The sequence below is a fragment of the Mytilus californianus genome, unplaced genomic scaffold, assembly GCF_021869535.1.
Source record: "Mytilus californianus isolate M0D057914Y unplaced genomic scaffold, xbMytCali1.0.p SCAF_2, whole genome shotgun sequence".
NCBI classification, from domain to species: Eukaryota; Metazoa; Mollusca; class Bivalvia; order Mytilida; family Mytilidae; genus Mytilus; species Mytilus californianus.
The window spans coordinates 102,801,456-102,818,329 of NW_026262668.1; the positions used below are offsets into that span (position 1 = coordinate 102,801,456).

At 31.6% G+C, this 16,874-nt stretch overlaps 1 protein-coding gene and 1 non-coding gene across 7 annotated transcripts in view; one reads left to right on the forward strand and one right to left on the reverse strand.

Annotated features, from left to right (window-relative positions):
- The window catches only part of LOC127730608 (histone deacetylase 4-like), a 153,045-nt gene extending 143,374 nt beyond the window's left edge, over positions 1-9,671 (forward strand). For all 6 annotated transcript variants that reach the window (XM_052239068.1, XM_052239072.1, XM_052239069.1 and 3 more), the window contains 4 exons: positions 326-459; positions 1,378-1,462; positions 2,914-3,049; positions 5,711-9,671. In XM_052239068.1, the coding sequence (XP_052095028.1) occupies positions 326-459; positions 1,378-1,462; positions 2,914-3,049; positions 5,711-5,756 (401 nt within the window). In that variant the 3' untranslated portion in view covers positions 5,757-9,671. The remainder of the gene's footprint in view (positions 1-325; positions 460-1,377; positions 1,463-2,913; positions 3,050-5,710) is intronic.
- Positions 9,672-14,771: 5,100 nt separating this feature from the next.
- On the reverse strand, positions 14,772-14,844 carry Trnaa-cgc (transfer RNA alanine (anticodon CGC)). Its single transcript has one exon. It is a non-coding gene; the product is annotated as a tRNA-Ala (tRNA).
- Between the last annotated feature and the right edge of the window lie 2,030 nt (positions 14,845-16,874).

Consider the following 16,874-nt stretch of genomic DNA (forward strand, 5'->3'; position numbering starts at 1 on the left):
ATTTTTGAGGACTTGATAGTAAGGGTTAACTTTCAAATTAATACCAGAGTTAATGGAATATACTAACAGATATACAGCAAACAGTACATACAAATTCATACCTCTTTCAGTACAATCCTTAAAAGATATATTAAAAGCAGCAGCTTAAAATTGAAATGGTTTTAATGAACTAAAGTTGTGAATTCAACAGTAACCTGCTACTTTAGATTCTGAGACAAAAATAATATATTTAAACTTCATATTTAAAAGTTTCAATTGGTTAGATACATGACACATGATAATTTTTGAAATACAATTTGTAAACATATAAATGTATTTTTTAAAGGTTATGGTCACATGACAAGAGAGCTAATGTCATTGGCTGATGGTAAGATTGTATTAGCATTGGAAGGAGGATATGAGTTGACTGCCATCAGTGATGCAGCTGAAATGTGTGTCAAGGCATTATCTGGAGATGAGGTTTGTTAATCTAATATTTTAAAGAGAAAGTGCAAGTCTCATTTTTTTTTTATGCCCCTGCCTGAGTGATGGGAGCATTAAGTTTTACCCTTGTCCGTCTGTACCTCCGTCCATACATCCCAAAGTTGGTTTCCTTTCTCTAACTTTAGTTTGCCTCAACCAAATGTTATAAAACTTGTACACAATGCTTATTACCACAAAACACAGATCAAGTTTGAATTATTTTGGTGGCGTCACTTTAACAGTTCTAGAGTTATGCCCCTTTACAAATGGAAAAATTGCTGAATTTTTCGTTTCCGTTCTCTATCTTTAGTTTGCCGCAATCAAATGTTATGAAACTTATACACAGTGCTTATTACCACAAAATACAGATCAAGTTTGAATTTTGGTGGCGTCACTTTTACTGTTCTAGAGTTATACCCCTTTACAAAAGGAAAAATTGCTGAATTTTTCGTTTCCATTCTCTAACTTAAGTTTGCCTCAACCAAATGTTATGAAACTTATTTACAATACTTATTACCACAAAACTCAGATTAAGTACAAATTTGGGTAGCATCACTTTTACAGTTCTTCAGTTATGTCCCTTTATAACTTTATACGATATGCAAGCGGGGGCATCATCTGTGTCCCATGGACACATTCCCCATTTATTAAAAAAGAGTCTGATCTGCAGAAAAAAAATTATTTTGGATATTTAATATTAATATTCATAAGAATTTTCAGAACATTCGTACTTACTAAAAATTCAGTTGAATTTTCAAATTGTGCAAGATTATTCCAAGGATAATTGTTAAAACAGGTACAAGAATTTCTTAAGAATTTAATATTAATTAAACCCACATATGTTTGTATCTTGGCACTATTGCTTTACATTACCTACATTTACATAATATAATACTGTACTGTTTTATTTTATAGCTACCTTCAGTTCAGGAGGAAGAACTACAGAAACCACCATGTGCCCCAGCCTTAGAAACTTTTGAAGAAGTCTTGAAAACTCAGGGTATGCAATTTATATAATTTTTACCCTGAATAATAGTGAAATAATAGGGAAATCTTTACTGTTTTGTATAAAACCTTTGGATTGTTCAAAGAAAGTCTGTAGTGCCATTTATGACTGATGATATTATAGATTTTGTTCAACTTTTTTCATGAATTATAAATAAAAAAAGATTTTAGTTTTTAGTATTTTAGTTATCAATCGTGTGGAATATTTATTTTGGTACTGGCAAGCACATGTGCAGTTCAATTATTTTGGGGAAATAGTTTGAGGCAGGTGATACCTGTGAAAGAGTCTGTATACAAAATTATTTAAATACATTAAAATGTACTATGGCCATCAATCATTAAAACAGTATGTAATTAAATTTTGAGATACCCTACACCATTAGCTTCATGGCTGCCACATTGGTGAAATTTTTTTAACAAGGCTTTACCAAATTGCAATAATAAGAAAATGAATTCCCAATATAATATCTGTTGAAAAAAGTAATTGAAATAAGGTAACGTATCCGATATTGGTTCTGTTGTTAGGAATTATATTGATGACGTCATTTTCTTCGTGCTTTAAGATATTAATTTGATATTTGATGTCTTGTTTTATCATGACAAGTTACAGATCAAGTTCGAATTTTGTTCTGGTCTGATGATTTTGTGCAGAGTTATAGTCCTTATACTTAGAAAAATCACTCAAATAATCAGTTTTCGTCAAGCTTGAAGATATTGAGTTCCAATTTTGTTCTGGTCTGATGATATTGTGCAGAGTAATCGTCATTGGACTTCAAAATTCACTCAAATGATCAGATTTCTTCACTTTTGTTGTCATGCTTGAAGATATTGATTTGATAATTGGTATATAGTTTTATCATGACAAGTTACAGATCAAGTTCAAATTTTGTTTCGGTCTGATGATTTTGTGCAGAGTTATGGTCCTTAGACTTCGAAAAATTCACTTAAATAATCAGTTTTCCACACTTTTTTTCGTCATGCTGGAAGATATTGACTTGATATTTGTTATATAGTTTACACCATGACAAATGATAGATCAAGTTAGCATTTTGTTCCAGTACAATGAATTTTTAACCGGTAGGGGACTATGTATTGCCATGCAATACTCTCAGAATGCTTGTTCCTTATATTTTACGGACAGTCCTGAAACAAATGATACCAGAAGTGAAATACAGTACCAGAAAGTTGATTTTTGGGCATATGCAGAAGGCTGGAAAAAAAGTTAACGATTTGAGTTTCATTAGTACGGTATATTGATTTTATATTGAATTTTTTACTAAAATCCTCAGAGTTCAAGTATAAAGGGAGACAATGGCCATACTTCCCCCAAGGTCTACCAAGCTCTTTGGTTCTTATTTTGGCATTGGCAGGGGTTTTGTGTCATACAATTTTGTATAGTTCATGTTAATGCACCTGAATAAAAAGTATTATTTGTTTCATTTCCAGCTAAATATTGGCCTGTAGTACAAAAGTACCTGGGAACAATACAGTATTCATTGATGGAGGCCCAGAAAAGAGAAATGGAGGAGGCTGATACTGTGTCTGCATTAGCTTCTTTGTCTATGGTGGCAGGAAAGAGAAGGTATAACATTTATGAAAGAAAAAAACCCATTCAAAGACGTTTTCTACGTTGGACTGTCACATTAAAATATAGAGTGTTATAAATTGTTTTGTTTTTATAGCAATCACCACCCTCCTTTTAATTCTGGTTCAGTAACAAAATGAATTGTAATTGAATAACAAAATGTGCATAAAAGAATATACAATGAGAATTGGTGCAGAAAAGTGCTTAACTTAATACTGATAAAATGGAGAAAACAAAACACAATTACATGTAAAACATGACTAAATAATTTCATATCAAAGAGTGTTTGCTGTTTCTAATAGCAAGCTCAAAGTCTGTATGAAACCTGCTGATTTTTATGCCCCCGCCGTAGCGGAGGGGGCATTAAGTTTTACCCTTGTCTGTCTGTACGTACGTATGTCCCAAAATTGGTTTTCGTTCTCTAACTTTAGTTTGCCTAAACCAAATGTTATGAAACTTATACACAATGCTTATTACCACAAAATACAGATCAAGATTGAATTTTGGTGGCGTCACTTTTACCGTTCTAGAGTTATGCCCCTTTACAAATGGAAAAATTGCTGAATTTTTCGTTTCTGTTCTCTAACTTTAGTTTGCCTCAACCAAATGTTATGAAACATATCCACAATGCTTATTACCACAAAACACAGATCAAGCTTGAATTTTGGTGGCGTCGCTTTTACTGTTCTGGAGTTATGCCCCTTTACAAATGGAAAAATTGCTGAATTTTTCGTTTCTGTTTTCTAACTTAAGTTTGCCTCAACCAAACGTTATGAAACTTATACACAATGCTTATTACCACAAAACACAGATCAAGTTTGAATTTTGGTGGTGTCACTTTAACAGTTCTAGAGTTATGCCTCTTTATAAATGGAAAAATTGCAAAATTTTTATTTTCTTCTAAATATCAAGTAATTTTTATTAAAATTGGAGTTATCTTCCTTTGTCCATGATTATAATTGAATCAACTACATTCAATGCTTTATACAATGCAATGTTTAATTTTGACTTCTACTGATAAAACACAGATCAAGTTGAATTTGGGTAGTGTCACTTTAACCATTATTCAGTTATGCCCCTTTATAACTCGAAAGATTGCAAAATGTTTAGTTTCCATTCTGTAACTTAAGTTTGCCCCAACCAAACATTATGAAACCTATACACAATTTTCATTACCACAAAACTAAGATCAAGTACACATTTTTTGTTTCCATTTTCTAACTTTAGTGCCTCAACCAAATGATATGAAACTTATACACAATGCTTATTACTACATAATACAGATTAAGTACGAAATTTGGTGGCAACACTTTTACCATTCTTGAGTTGTGTCCCTTTATATAAAAATTGCTGAATTTTTCATTTCTGTTCTCTTACTTTAGTTTGTCTCAACCAAATGTTATAAAACTTATACACAACCGTTCTAGAGTTATGCATGTTTACAAATAGAAAAATTGCTGAATTTTAAGTTTCTGTTCTCTACTTAAGTTAGCCTCAACCAAATGTTATGAGACTTACACACAATGCTTATTACCACAAAACTCAGATCAAGATCAAATTTGGGTAGCGTCACTTTTACCGTTCTTCAGTTATGTCCCTTTATAACTATATGATATGCAAGCGGGGGCATCATCTGTGTCCACATGTGAACACTATCCACATTTATTTTATTTACAGGTCTGCCATTCAAGAGTTATGGAACTTTAACTGTTACATTGAATGCAATTTTTCACAAATCGTGCACAAACTATAGTATTCCTGGATTGATTTCCTCCAAACTTTACATTATTTTGGGGATCAATGAAAGAAAGATCCCTTTTTTAATTTTGTTAATTTTCCTAATTGTTGCTCCATTATTGCTTTAACTGTCAGATTTAAGTAAATTTTTCACATATTGTACCATAGCTCAAGTTTGCTTGGATTGATTCAGTTGAAACTTTACGTAATTGTTGGAATTGGTGAACATAACAAACTGTTTGATTTAAAAATGGTATCCTCAGGCACGTTCTTCTACAGAGCCATTTTATTTACCTATAATTATATGCCTTTGAAATATCACATTATATTCTTGCAACAATTTCAATATGCACAATAAGGGCTTATCATGCGCTCTTGGCACAGCTGTTTATTTGTTATGCTCTCAAGTTTATGATGCCTACCAATGGTCATTAAATGGAAAATGTTCTACTTCAGTGAACATATTGTTATAAATCACCAAGCCAAGTAAATTGGTTTATGTTATAAATAATTCTTATATGGTCCTCAACCACAATTGTGTCTCTGAAACGATCTGAAATAAAGATGGTTGTCATAAGACCTACTTTTCAAAATGGCACCACTAAATATGTTTATAAAAAACAGCTTAGTTTGGAAACAGCTTCACAGGCTGTATTACATTACAAATGGATGACAATATGATTGTATTTCTATCAATGTGGGATTTGGTACTTATCTAAAAAGCAAATGCCACAGAGAAAGTTAAACATTTTACCTTATTTGAAATACATTATAACAGCTTGGATTTAGAAACATTTTTTTTTACAGGAGTGAAATTACAATGAACAATGTCGTGGTTGCAAAAATATTTAAATCTTCGACAATCTACTTTTGTTATAGTTTTTTAAGGAGTCTACTACATGGTTATTTCTTTTTTTTCAGTAGTTCTTTTGAACAATCAGAGCCAATGGAAGAAGGCGAGTCATAAGATGACATGGAATACTTCAGAAATTGAGAGAGAAGGGCAATGGGTTGTGCCACTAAAGAAAAAGATATGTTGGTGCAATGAGATACTGTCTGTGCATTAGTGATAAGTTTACAGATTCGGGACTGTAATTACTAACTTGTCTAATGATGGAGATGTGTTATGTTCCTTTTAATACTTGTTCAATTACATGCCTTTTGAGTGAGAGGACCACTTCAAAATAAACCAGTGATTTTTTCTTGTGTCTCTTTTGTAAATTTTGATATTAAACTTAGTGTATCACTTTAGATGTCTAATGGAGTTTGTATATAAATAACGAGATGTAGATCCCAAGTGTACAGCCTTAGTGCAATATGTAACTGTGATAGCTTTCAGTGTGTGTAGGAACCAAATTGTTCATAGAGTTGTTCCCCTTGATAGTTTGCAAAGCTACTTCCTTTACTGGAAAGAAAATGTTTTCCTTTCACTTTTCACTAAATTGATTTTTGTTGTATAAATTATACATACAATTTGAATTTATAATTGGAATTGGGTCACAATAATTGTTATACAAAGCAATCTGTGTCCTATAAGCATGTTTGTTAGGGATAAGTTGTTGTTTTTTGTCTGACTGCTTATACATGTGGTCATATTGTTTTGAGTCTGCTGGACAGAAGGAAGTTAACACTGAAGAACAAAGGATTACATTTCAAGGGTTTCCATGCCAAATTTGTTGATGGTTTTTATGTTTGTTATATAATTGAGAAGAATATATTTTGTGTTGTTTTCTTCATGGAAATTTTAAAAATTGTTCATGTATAAAGTTGTAAAATTCTATATTTATCATTTATTGTTCTGTAATATATTATGTATACATATTTTTTTAAAGATTGTTTGATAGTTGTGTTTATCAAATATGTTCCTGTTTTAATTAAACCATTGTTGCAAAGTATTTTTTACTTTGTAACAATAAGATTTGAAATAATGTGAATTTGTTAATTACAAGTTGAAAATGAATGTTTATGATCATGATGGATCACTGAAGTTTTCTTTTTATATTATATATATATAAGAACATATATCTTTTTAGTGAAAAACTAATTTATTTTAAAATGAATTTAATTACCCTCAATATTTAGTAAAATTTATTCTTTCTTAAAACAAACAAAAAATGATAAGATAGGAGACAATGTACTAAGTGTGTATTTAAAACTGTATTGAATATTTTTATTGATACATTACATTTAAAGGTACTTTTCTAGTTTGTTAAGATCTAGGAACTTCATTCTCGTTGATTTTATAATTACTTTGATTCATAATTTTGGCATTTGAGGAATCAAGTTTGTTTTTGAATAAGTTTCTTAAGTTGTAGTGAAAGTGTATTTGAAATGTAAAAGATAGGACATTTGTAGATATTTTTGGTAATGTATTTGCCACAGTGAAAAGTTCTCTTTAATGGTATAATTAAATCAGGAATGATTTTGTTTGAGAAAGGAGGAGGCGATACTGATGATTGACAAGTAGATAGGTGGAGTCAAGGGTATAAATACTTCTACCCTGATGATAATTTTTTGTTAATTTTTAAACAGAACCCTGACCAAATTCATAATTATTGTTGAGAACCTTTGTGGCCATAATTTTAATGTCAGTGTGCAAGATCAGCTTTTGTGAAATAAGTTGTTTTAATGCATAGTGAATCAGCATTGCTTTTAGTTGTAAATGTCTAAATCAATATTTGATTCCATTTCAGTCATAGTTAATGTAAAATTGTCTACGGAAATTACTGTATCATAAGAAGACTTTTTATAGAACTTGTAAATTAAAACAGATGGTCTCCTGAACTAATTTCTACTGATACTAGGTTGTTCAATATTAACATTTAAATTTTAGGTGTAAAGCAGCAGGGCATATATATGATAGTCTGCTAGTAGAAATATCTGTTCATTTGTTCTTCCTTATTGGTTAAATTTACATTCTGGTTCATTTCTCAGAACCCTGTGACACACATTATGCATCAATTATGTTATGTTGTTATTCTCATCTTTACTTTGGTTTAAGCTCTATATTAAAGGTTCTTTTTACAGAAAATTATGGTAATATATTAATGACATTCATTACTACATATTTTTGGATTCTACCATTGCTCTAGTTGTTTTGTAACTCTGGAGCTACATTAAATGCCAGAATGACAATGCTTAAGTTTGCATTAAGTTCACATCTCAGAACACCTGTAATAATTCTAATAGCATAACTTACCCAAGAATTCAATTATAGACAAAATTCAGCAAGTGGCCTAACAACACATTAATTCATGTAATAAACAGTGTTGTTTGTTCAATAGTTGAAAATTTTTTGATAAAAAATCCTGGATTAGTTTTTTTTTTATTACATTGACAATTGATATTGTTTAATGAAAATAAAGTAGAAGTTGCAAGGAACTAAAATTTGTATACACATTCTCAATTCATTTTGATGCAACATTATTGACAACACCCATTGTACATCAGAGGAGTGAAATTATCAGATTTATTTCACATATGAATTAATGGGGTTTTATTTTACTGCGAAATCATGGTTTTTCATTGCAATCAATGTAATAAAATGATCTAATAATCAGTCATCTTATTGTACAAAGCTGTTCAGCTACCCTTTTCATCTAGATTCTTTTTTTAAAGTCAGGGTATCCAAGTCTTACACATTATTTAGATAATGGTTATTTATAGGTGTTCAATGAATTAACTTTACATAGGACAGATCCTGCATTAAAAATGCCAATGACACATCATATTAATCTTCTTTTATACTCATCATACATTGCTACTATACTTCATGTAGAATTTACATCTTGTATTTTTATAAGCCTCCACACTTTTACTTGACAAAATGTTAATGGTATTGTGTTTTTGTGGATATTTTTACATTATAATGTCATTTAACTTTCATATGTGAAACTGATGTATCCTTGCCCTCACTAAAAGTGAATCTGCTTTTTTGCTTTGTACATAAAGCATTTGGCACAAATTATCTAGTCGCACAGTAAGACATATATTCTCATGAATGTATTTCATTATTACATTTTTAAATACTCTAAATTGACTTAACATGATCTTGTAAACAGTTATTCTTTGGATGTCCAGTAGCAACAATTAACATATACCATAAATAAGTTTTTTAAAAAGATACATTTAAAATTTTCTAATATTAAGGACAGTTAAAAGGTTTTTTTGACTATCATGAATTTTATCATAATTATCAAAATTTTTTTTAAGAGTGAAATAGATATTGTTTCCAGAATTTATGTTCTACTGGCAGGTAAACAGTACCAAAAAAACATTTATAAATATAGAATAAGTTATTTTTACATGATATTTCTTCTTTTTTTATTTGAATGAGCAAATTTTTAAAGCTAATTTGAACTTAGTTATTAAAATTTTGATTTTATTGTACACTTTACTTAATAATTACTTTTGGTAAGCAAAACATAATTAAAGTAGTTATAGAAATATATTTGGTTATTTGCCTTATAAAATTTTGTTCCATTAATAATTTTTCTTTGTAAATTCATGGAAATCATCAACATTTAGTTGCAGAGAAAATCTAAAGTGATCAGAAAACCATATCATTCATGTCAGAATTCAGTTTTTTGCAGCATGAAATATCTCACAGTTTATAATCACAAACCATTTGGCATTCATTTCATGTTACCATAGCATTTATTGGTCATGTGATCAGTCAAGTGCTGTTGGATGAAGTTGTATTTTTCATTATTTGCTTGTAAAGCAGGTTACGTTAACCATATATAATTTTCTGTTGTTGGTAAAGTAGTGCTACTATTAAATATTATATATCTTTTTATTTGTTTTAGTAGACAATATGATCTTCTTTCTTGTAAAAAAAATCTTTGTCAAATTTGTGAAGTAAATTTTGTTGACTACTGTATTGTTTTTGTTATCTAATTTCATTGGCCATCATGGTATTTTTATAAGGACAGGAATTTCTGTGATTTATATTGGTACAGGTGTGTTATAGTCTGTCACATTTTATAAGTTACTTGTCCTTCCATGTTCTTCAATTTTTCTTGTCATAACTGCAACAAAGCATGAGGAGGACCTAGTATCTTTAAGATATAGAATAAGGGGTAAAAAAGAAAGATATTTTCTAATGTGCTTTCTCAAATTAATTTTTATAATTGCTTTGTGCCCCCAATTGTGATGAATAGTATGAAGGAGATCTGCTCTTGCAATTCTTAAAGAATTTTGATATAATTTATATGAAAGGGTACTTACTATTCACGCTATCACAAGCTCAAAGACATGCTGATAGAAAATGTTATCAGGACTTATTGCCCTAAGCAATGTGAAATAATGTCTTTGAAAGGCTATCATCTAAATTTCTTACTTTTTATTAATATAAAAAGAATGATAGGTGATATTATTGCCAATGAGACCTCTAATCAGGATGTGAATGTATGTAACTGTAGGTCACAGCACAGCTTACAACAATGATCAAAATCCAGAAGATATAGTAAGCAATAAAAGACCTCAGCATGACAAAATGTGAAACAATTCAATTGAAAAAACCAAACGCATGATTTATGCTAAAACAATTAATGAAAACCAAATATCGCAGACAGCACCCAACGACAACCACTGAAATACAGACTGCTGACCTGGGACAGGCTCATAAAGAATGTTGTGGGTTTAAAGCTTTATGTGAGTAATCATTCCTTCCATAACCTGGGACATTGGTGTAAAAGCACAACATAAGAACTTCAAATCAGTAGAAAGGCTTGACTTAACAGATCATCACAAAGCACAAACAAATATGTAAAATACAAAAGAGACGAAAGTGCCTATCTAAGAGTACATGCAGTTCTGGTTCAAAGCCCGCTACAACTACAGGCAATAAATAAATCATGTCTTCCCAGACTGAAAATTCAATCGGTTTGATGAATGCATGACAGGACAGGATGTGAACCATACAAAGTTCACAACTATTTACTCTAAATTTAGAAATTTTTGGGATGTTTTTATTTTTATGAAAATTACGACGGAATAGGTGTCACAAAAAAAAGAAAACTCACATTTAAAATTTTTATAGCATTGTATGAAAAATTTACTGAAATCAAAATTATTAATCTGCATTTTTTTCCATTTTAAAAAATTGCAATAATAAATACACTCAGAAGTTATGTATTATTTTTTTTTTAATCAATGTAAGTACCGAAAAATGCAATTTTTAAAGTACTACAGTGTTAGCATATTAATAAGTTTACCTGCTACTCTTTCACAAAAAATCTTGCGATTAAAATTGATCTTAAGTTATACTGAAATGTGTATGACTTGCGAGTATTTTTACTCTTAGATGTTTTGTGAAAAGAGCCGCAAGATCGTATCTAAGTTTATTGGCTCTTGTAAACAACATCACCATAAAAATAAGAATGTACGAGTACAGCCAAACCTCAAAAATATAGAAAAGGACAATTATAGCTGTTTTAGATTTATTCAAAGTCAGCTCCCAAGGGTATTTTATGATTAGAGAATTCTTGATTATTTAAACAAAAAATATCGTCAAGGTAACGCTGATTAGTGTTTTAAAATTTTTCATTTCATCTGAATTTAGCCACAAACTGTGGTTAATAATACAGGAAAAAGCCTGCTATTAAAGGGTGCAATTAGTATAAAAAGAAATACTAACAACTGTCAATAAACAATACTGCTGAAACGTAGATAGATGTTTACAAGGAGAAAATTTACAGCTTTAATCACCATGTCCAGTTTCAGTTAGTATATCAAGCATATTCACCTTTTTCATTACAAAAGAAGGCTCTATATGAGTTGCAGCAAATTTGCAATCATTTTTTTCAATGCTCAGCATTGGCTTTACCTTTTTGTCCTTTTTGGGTTTTGTCAATTATTTTAGCCTCTGGCATTTGTGATTCATTGAAGAGAGCTTTATTGTCGAAATGCGCATCTGGTACAGTAATATTAAAGCTGTTAGTGTTATATCAAAAGACCATTCAAATAAATAAGAAAACTTCTGTCTGATTTGATTGTGAGGTAGTCACAGGTAGAGTAGAGCAACGAAAAACTATCAACCTAATTGAAAAGGCCATCAATTGCACGCGATTTATCCTTAGACTATTTAAAAAAAGAGGCGAAAGATACCAAAGGGACAATCAAACTCATAAGTCGAAAATAAACTGACAACGCCATGGCTAAAAAAGAAAAAGACAAACAGACAAATAACATACACAAAACATTACATAGAAAATTAAAGACTGAACAACACGAACCCCACCAAAACTGGGGATGATCTCGGGTACTTCGGAAGGGTAAGCAGATCCTGCTCCACATGTGGCACCCATCGTGTTGCTCATGTTAGTACAAACCCGATAATAAGTCTAATTCGGTAGGTCACATTCGAGGAAAATGGGACGGAATTGTAGTTACGACGATTGGAAAATATCCGCTATCATCTGTGAAACAGATATTCCATAACGGTCAATCAACTTGTGATGGCGTCCGTAAAATTTACGAAGGGATGATTTCAACTTCACCACTTGAAACTCTTGGTTTAATAGCTTCCTTGTGAGCAGCAACCTTCTATCAAGGAAATCATCATAGGATATACAAGCCCTGGAATATCATATCAACTCAGAGATATATACTCCGTATGCAGGCGCTGCTTGAGTGTTGCTACATAGAAATGGAAAGTTCACAATTGGGAAGCTAAAATCATCTCTTTTGTCGTAAAGTTTTGTTTTCAACCGACCTTCATTGTCAATTTCTAGATGTAAGTCAAGATATGAGGCAGACTAAACTCTATCTGTATCCTTTATCTCAAATTCGATTGGATAGATGCGTTCGACATAGTCACCAAATTGTGAATTACTTAGGGAGAGAACATTATCTATATAGCGGAAAGTAAAGTTAAAGGATACTGGTAACTTCTTTTCTTTCTTCCTAAGAAGTTCCTGTATAAAGTCAGCCTCATGTGAATAAAGGAACAAGTCGGCAAAAAAGGAGCACAGTTGGTTCCCATGGGAATGCCGATATGTTGTCAATCAAGAAATCAAGCATCTTGATAATGTCAGTTTCAGAGATTTTTTTGTTTGAATCAATTTTGAAATTATAAATTTTCCTCACCTTATCAACAATACACCAACATCACGTGCGTATTGAGTATACATTTCTCAACTCATACGATATTCACGAGCTTGCAGCTGCTACTCAGACCATCTCGTCCTTTATCTCAAAAAGTTCATCGGAAAGTTACAAGACCTTTTATTGTCACATTAACCTATTATGTCTGTTTGGGTTGCTCACCCACTTTTGACGATATAACGGAACTATAAACAACTGTCATACAGGTGGGAGGTTTAGCTAGCTATAAAACCAAGTTAAACCCACCATTTTCTTCAGAAAATGTCTGTAGCAAGTTAGGAATATGGCAGTTGTTTTTCACTTGTTCCGTTGATTGATGGCGTATGATTTTGTCAGTTTTTATGGACCTCTCCTTTTTGAATTTGCTTTGGAGTGTTGTTTTTTTTTTGTTATACCTTTTTAGTGTCAGATTTATCTTAAATATCCAAAGAGTTAAGTAAGAGAACTAGTTTAAAGGACAACAGATTAGTTGGGGATCAATTACTAGTAGCAGAGATGAAACGATATATTACGAATTTTGTGTAGTTTAGGTAGAAAATACATAGTAGGAACGGCTCCAAATGGTCAGAGGAGGCTTTTAGCTGAGACGTGGAAATGCTATGCTATGATTTTCTACTATTTGACTCTCTATAGAGCTTACGGCCTTGAATTTAAAAGACTTTATAATTTCAGTATTAAAAAAATTTCAGTTTAACATTTACGTCATACCACTACTGTATTGTTGGCCGCTTTATCGGCTGGAACGAACATAAAACGCTTTGCGAGTTCTTGTTTGTTCTTTACCCTAGAAAGGTACGTATGAAAACGTTTTGAAAGGTAGACATCAACAATATCTCAAATCAGTTCAAAAGCTACTACACATGAAAAATTAATATCGAAGGGTGACACGGCCCTTAGATACAAATTTTGAGAAAAATAGCTTGTATGTGTCCTCCCCATACACTCGATAGATACCTTGTGTAAACAACATCAGTTTCCGATTGCTGCATGTTACACAAAAACTTGTTGACATTACAAATCTAATCCCTAAGGCTATATACAGTAATTACAATGAAATCAGAGGAGTTACGGTTAAGATTATTAACAATTGTTATTAATAAATGTAATGTCAGTATTACAAATCTAATCTTGAATCAATCCTAATCCTATCTTAATTTTGGGAAATATTTTTACAAATTCAAATGTGACGTCACTTTGTGTGTTTTTTTTAGAATTTCAAATGTGACGTGTGACATGATGATGTAGTAATCACATTTCTCTCGGGCAGTATATCCAAAGTTGAGTCTTGTGCATTGTTTACACTTGATCTAGTTTCGTTCGTATGGAAAAGATATTTCTGAATCGCTGTGAATTAATGATGAATGTTCAAATTGACTTAATATTTTTTTTCAGTGGAGTTGTTATCTACTAGCTGAAGTATAGAGTGAATAATTGATTAATTATTAGGTGCGGCACAGCTGGTACATTTTAAGTTATATGGTTTGCGTATGAACCTCCCAAAGGATCCATAGAACGTTTAACTGTTTCAAACTGTCATCATCTACATTACCATTCGATTTGTTCTGACTGCCAATACCATGATTTGCGAGAGCTACCCTTAAAATTGTGACACAAATAAAACCTGTCAGCGAGAGGACTGTTATATAAATTCGGCTTCGGCTGAAATGTTTATCGAGAATTTGATTACATGCCTGTAAAGAGCGACACACTTTCCTTTGAAATTTTAAGTCATCTGTGCCGACCGCGCTGATCAAACAGCACAATTATATTTTGTTGCGCTTTCTACTATTTTCACAGCAAAGCATGCAGCGTTATGAGGACGAGTTTAATTTGATTTCCCGATGCCGCTTGTTCTGCCATGCACCAAAAAATATGGAGATGCCGGGGGATCGAACCCGGGGCCTTTCACATGCGAAGCGAACGCTCTACCACTGAGATACATTCCCGTCCCAGGATTTTCATCAATATTTCCGTTTTTATTCCTCCTTTTACAACATGATAAGTGTTCAGGTCGGTGTCCTAGGAGAGATCGGAGATGCTATCTTATGTTTCCTTGTTCATTTTCCTTTGATAGTGCACGATAGACATAGTTCATTTGAACTCAATTACATTGACAAAAAAATTAGGAGTGGAGATGCGGGGGATCGAACCCGGGGCCTTTCACATGCAAAGCGAACGCTCTTTTTTTAATCTTTATTGATCATACATCATATATATATACATACGACAATCATTATATACACACATATCAAATACATATACACACATTTGTATACAATATTATCACAGTTTGAAAATGTCCATTCAATATTACAGTTTATATATTTACTTTCAAATATCTCTTTTTTTCTTCCTTTTTTTAAATAGAATAAATAAAAATTCTGTCTCTAATCAAATACAACTTAATCAATATAATTCAATTCCTTAAACAGTGACTCTAGTCAAAACTGTTATGCAAGATGAAAAATAGAAAATACAAATAGAATATATGCGGATGGATTTCCAATTCCTTCACATATCTAAATTTTTAAATCAGCTATGCACAAGTTATTAACCAAAGACTAATCTTTTGAAATTGAACAAAAACGATAATTTCACAATGCTAAAAAAATAAATTATTTACAACGCCTTTCATTTCACATAAAGAAATAATTCATTATCAAATGCAAACTTGGCCATTAACTCAATTTTTTCGTCCGTATCGTCTGGACGAAATTCATTGTTTTTCACATCACCAAAGTCTTGTTCTACATTTTTCTTAAATGTATGATAATCATTATCTATTGAACAAACTTCTACTACATTGTCAAGTCCGCTATCGTACTTTATAATTTTACCGGTCCCTTTTAATCTATCTGGTAATAACCTACTTTTCTTGATCACAAATTTCGAAATGATATCTTCACTTCCAACTAATAAATCCTCATCATCAGATTCATCCGAATATTTATCGTGTTTTTGTGTTGACATTTTTATTTCGTTTCTATTTGGTTCCAAATTTTCCAATAAATGTTTATCGACAATTTCTATTGATCTAGACCTTTGTGTAATTCTATGACATTCCTTCACGCAATCCTTCTGTACTACCACTGAGCTACATCCCCTTTACAACGATTGAACACTAAATTTACGTAGTGTATTTTCAGACCATGTATGCCACTCTGTCACTAAGATGATCGATGATTTTCTTAATGTCGTCGACTGTGAATATTTGGATTGAAATTTGCTGATCAAGCGCATTTGCAGTTCAATTTCATATACTGATCCATCGACCAGTCGGCCTCGTAATCTGCAGCTAAACAAAAGGCATACCGGTTGTTAAAGGGAATGGTATATGACAGGACAGACATACACCGTTTTTTTCATTGCCTACGTACACCTAATAGTTGTTAAAAGTATATAACGTTGTTATCATCAATATCGATCGGCCTCTTCTGAGAGAGACAAAGTGCAAAACATATCTTCCCAGACGGGGAATCGAACCCCAGCCGCCGCGGTGAGAGTGCGGAATCCTTTTTTTTTTAATCTTTATTAAAATGAATCATCAGATATAGTACAGGTTAAAACTGATAACTTATCAAATATAAAATATAAACAACATTAATCAACATGCATACATTAATAGAAATAATGAGGTTTGCCATCTATATGTCATACATTTACAAATCAAATACTAAGACATCGTCTGTTTCTTGTACAATTGGATTTTTTTTAGAAAGTTATTTTCAAAAGCATTGTTCTTGTTATTTTGCTGACACAGGTATACATAAAAATAAGTAACATAATGTTTCAATGTATATTGGAACAGTTTGATCAAATTTACATTTTTGTGTCCATTTTTCAGTAAATTTCTTCTTCGAAATATACAGAACCTAGCTACTGACAATAAAAACTTAAAAAAAAGGTCATTCACACCTTTCATTTTCCATCTGAGCCCGTTTAACAATAACATTTCATTCTGTACTAAACTTACTTT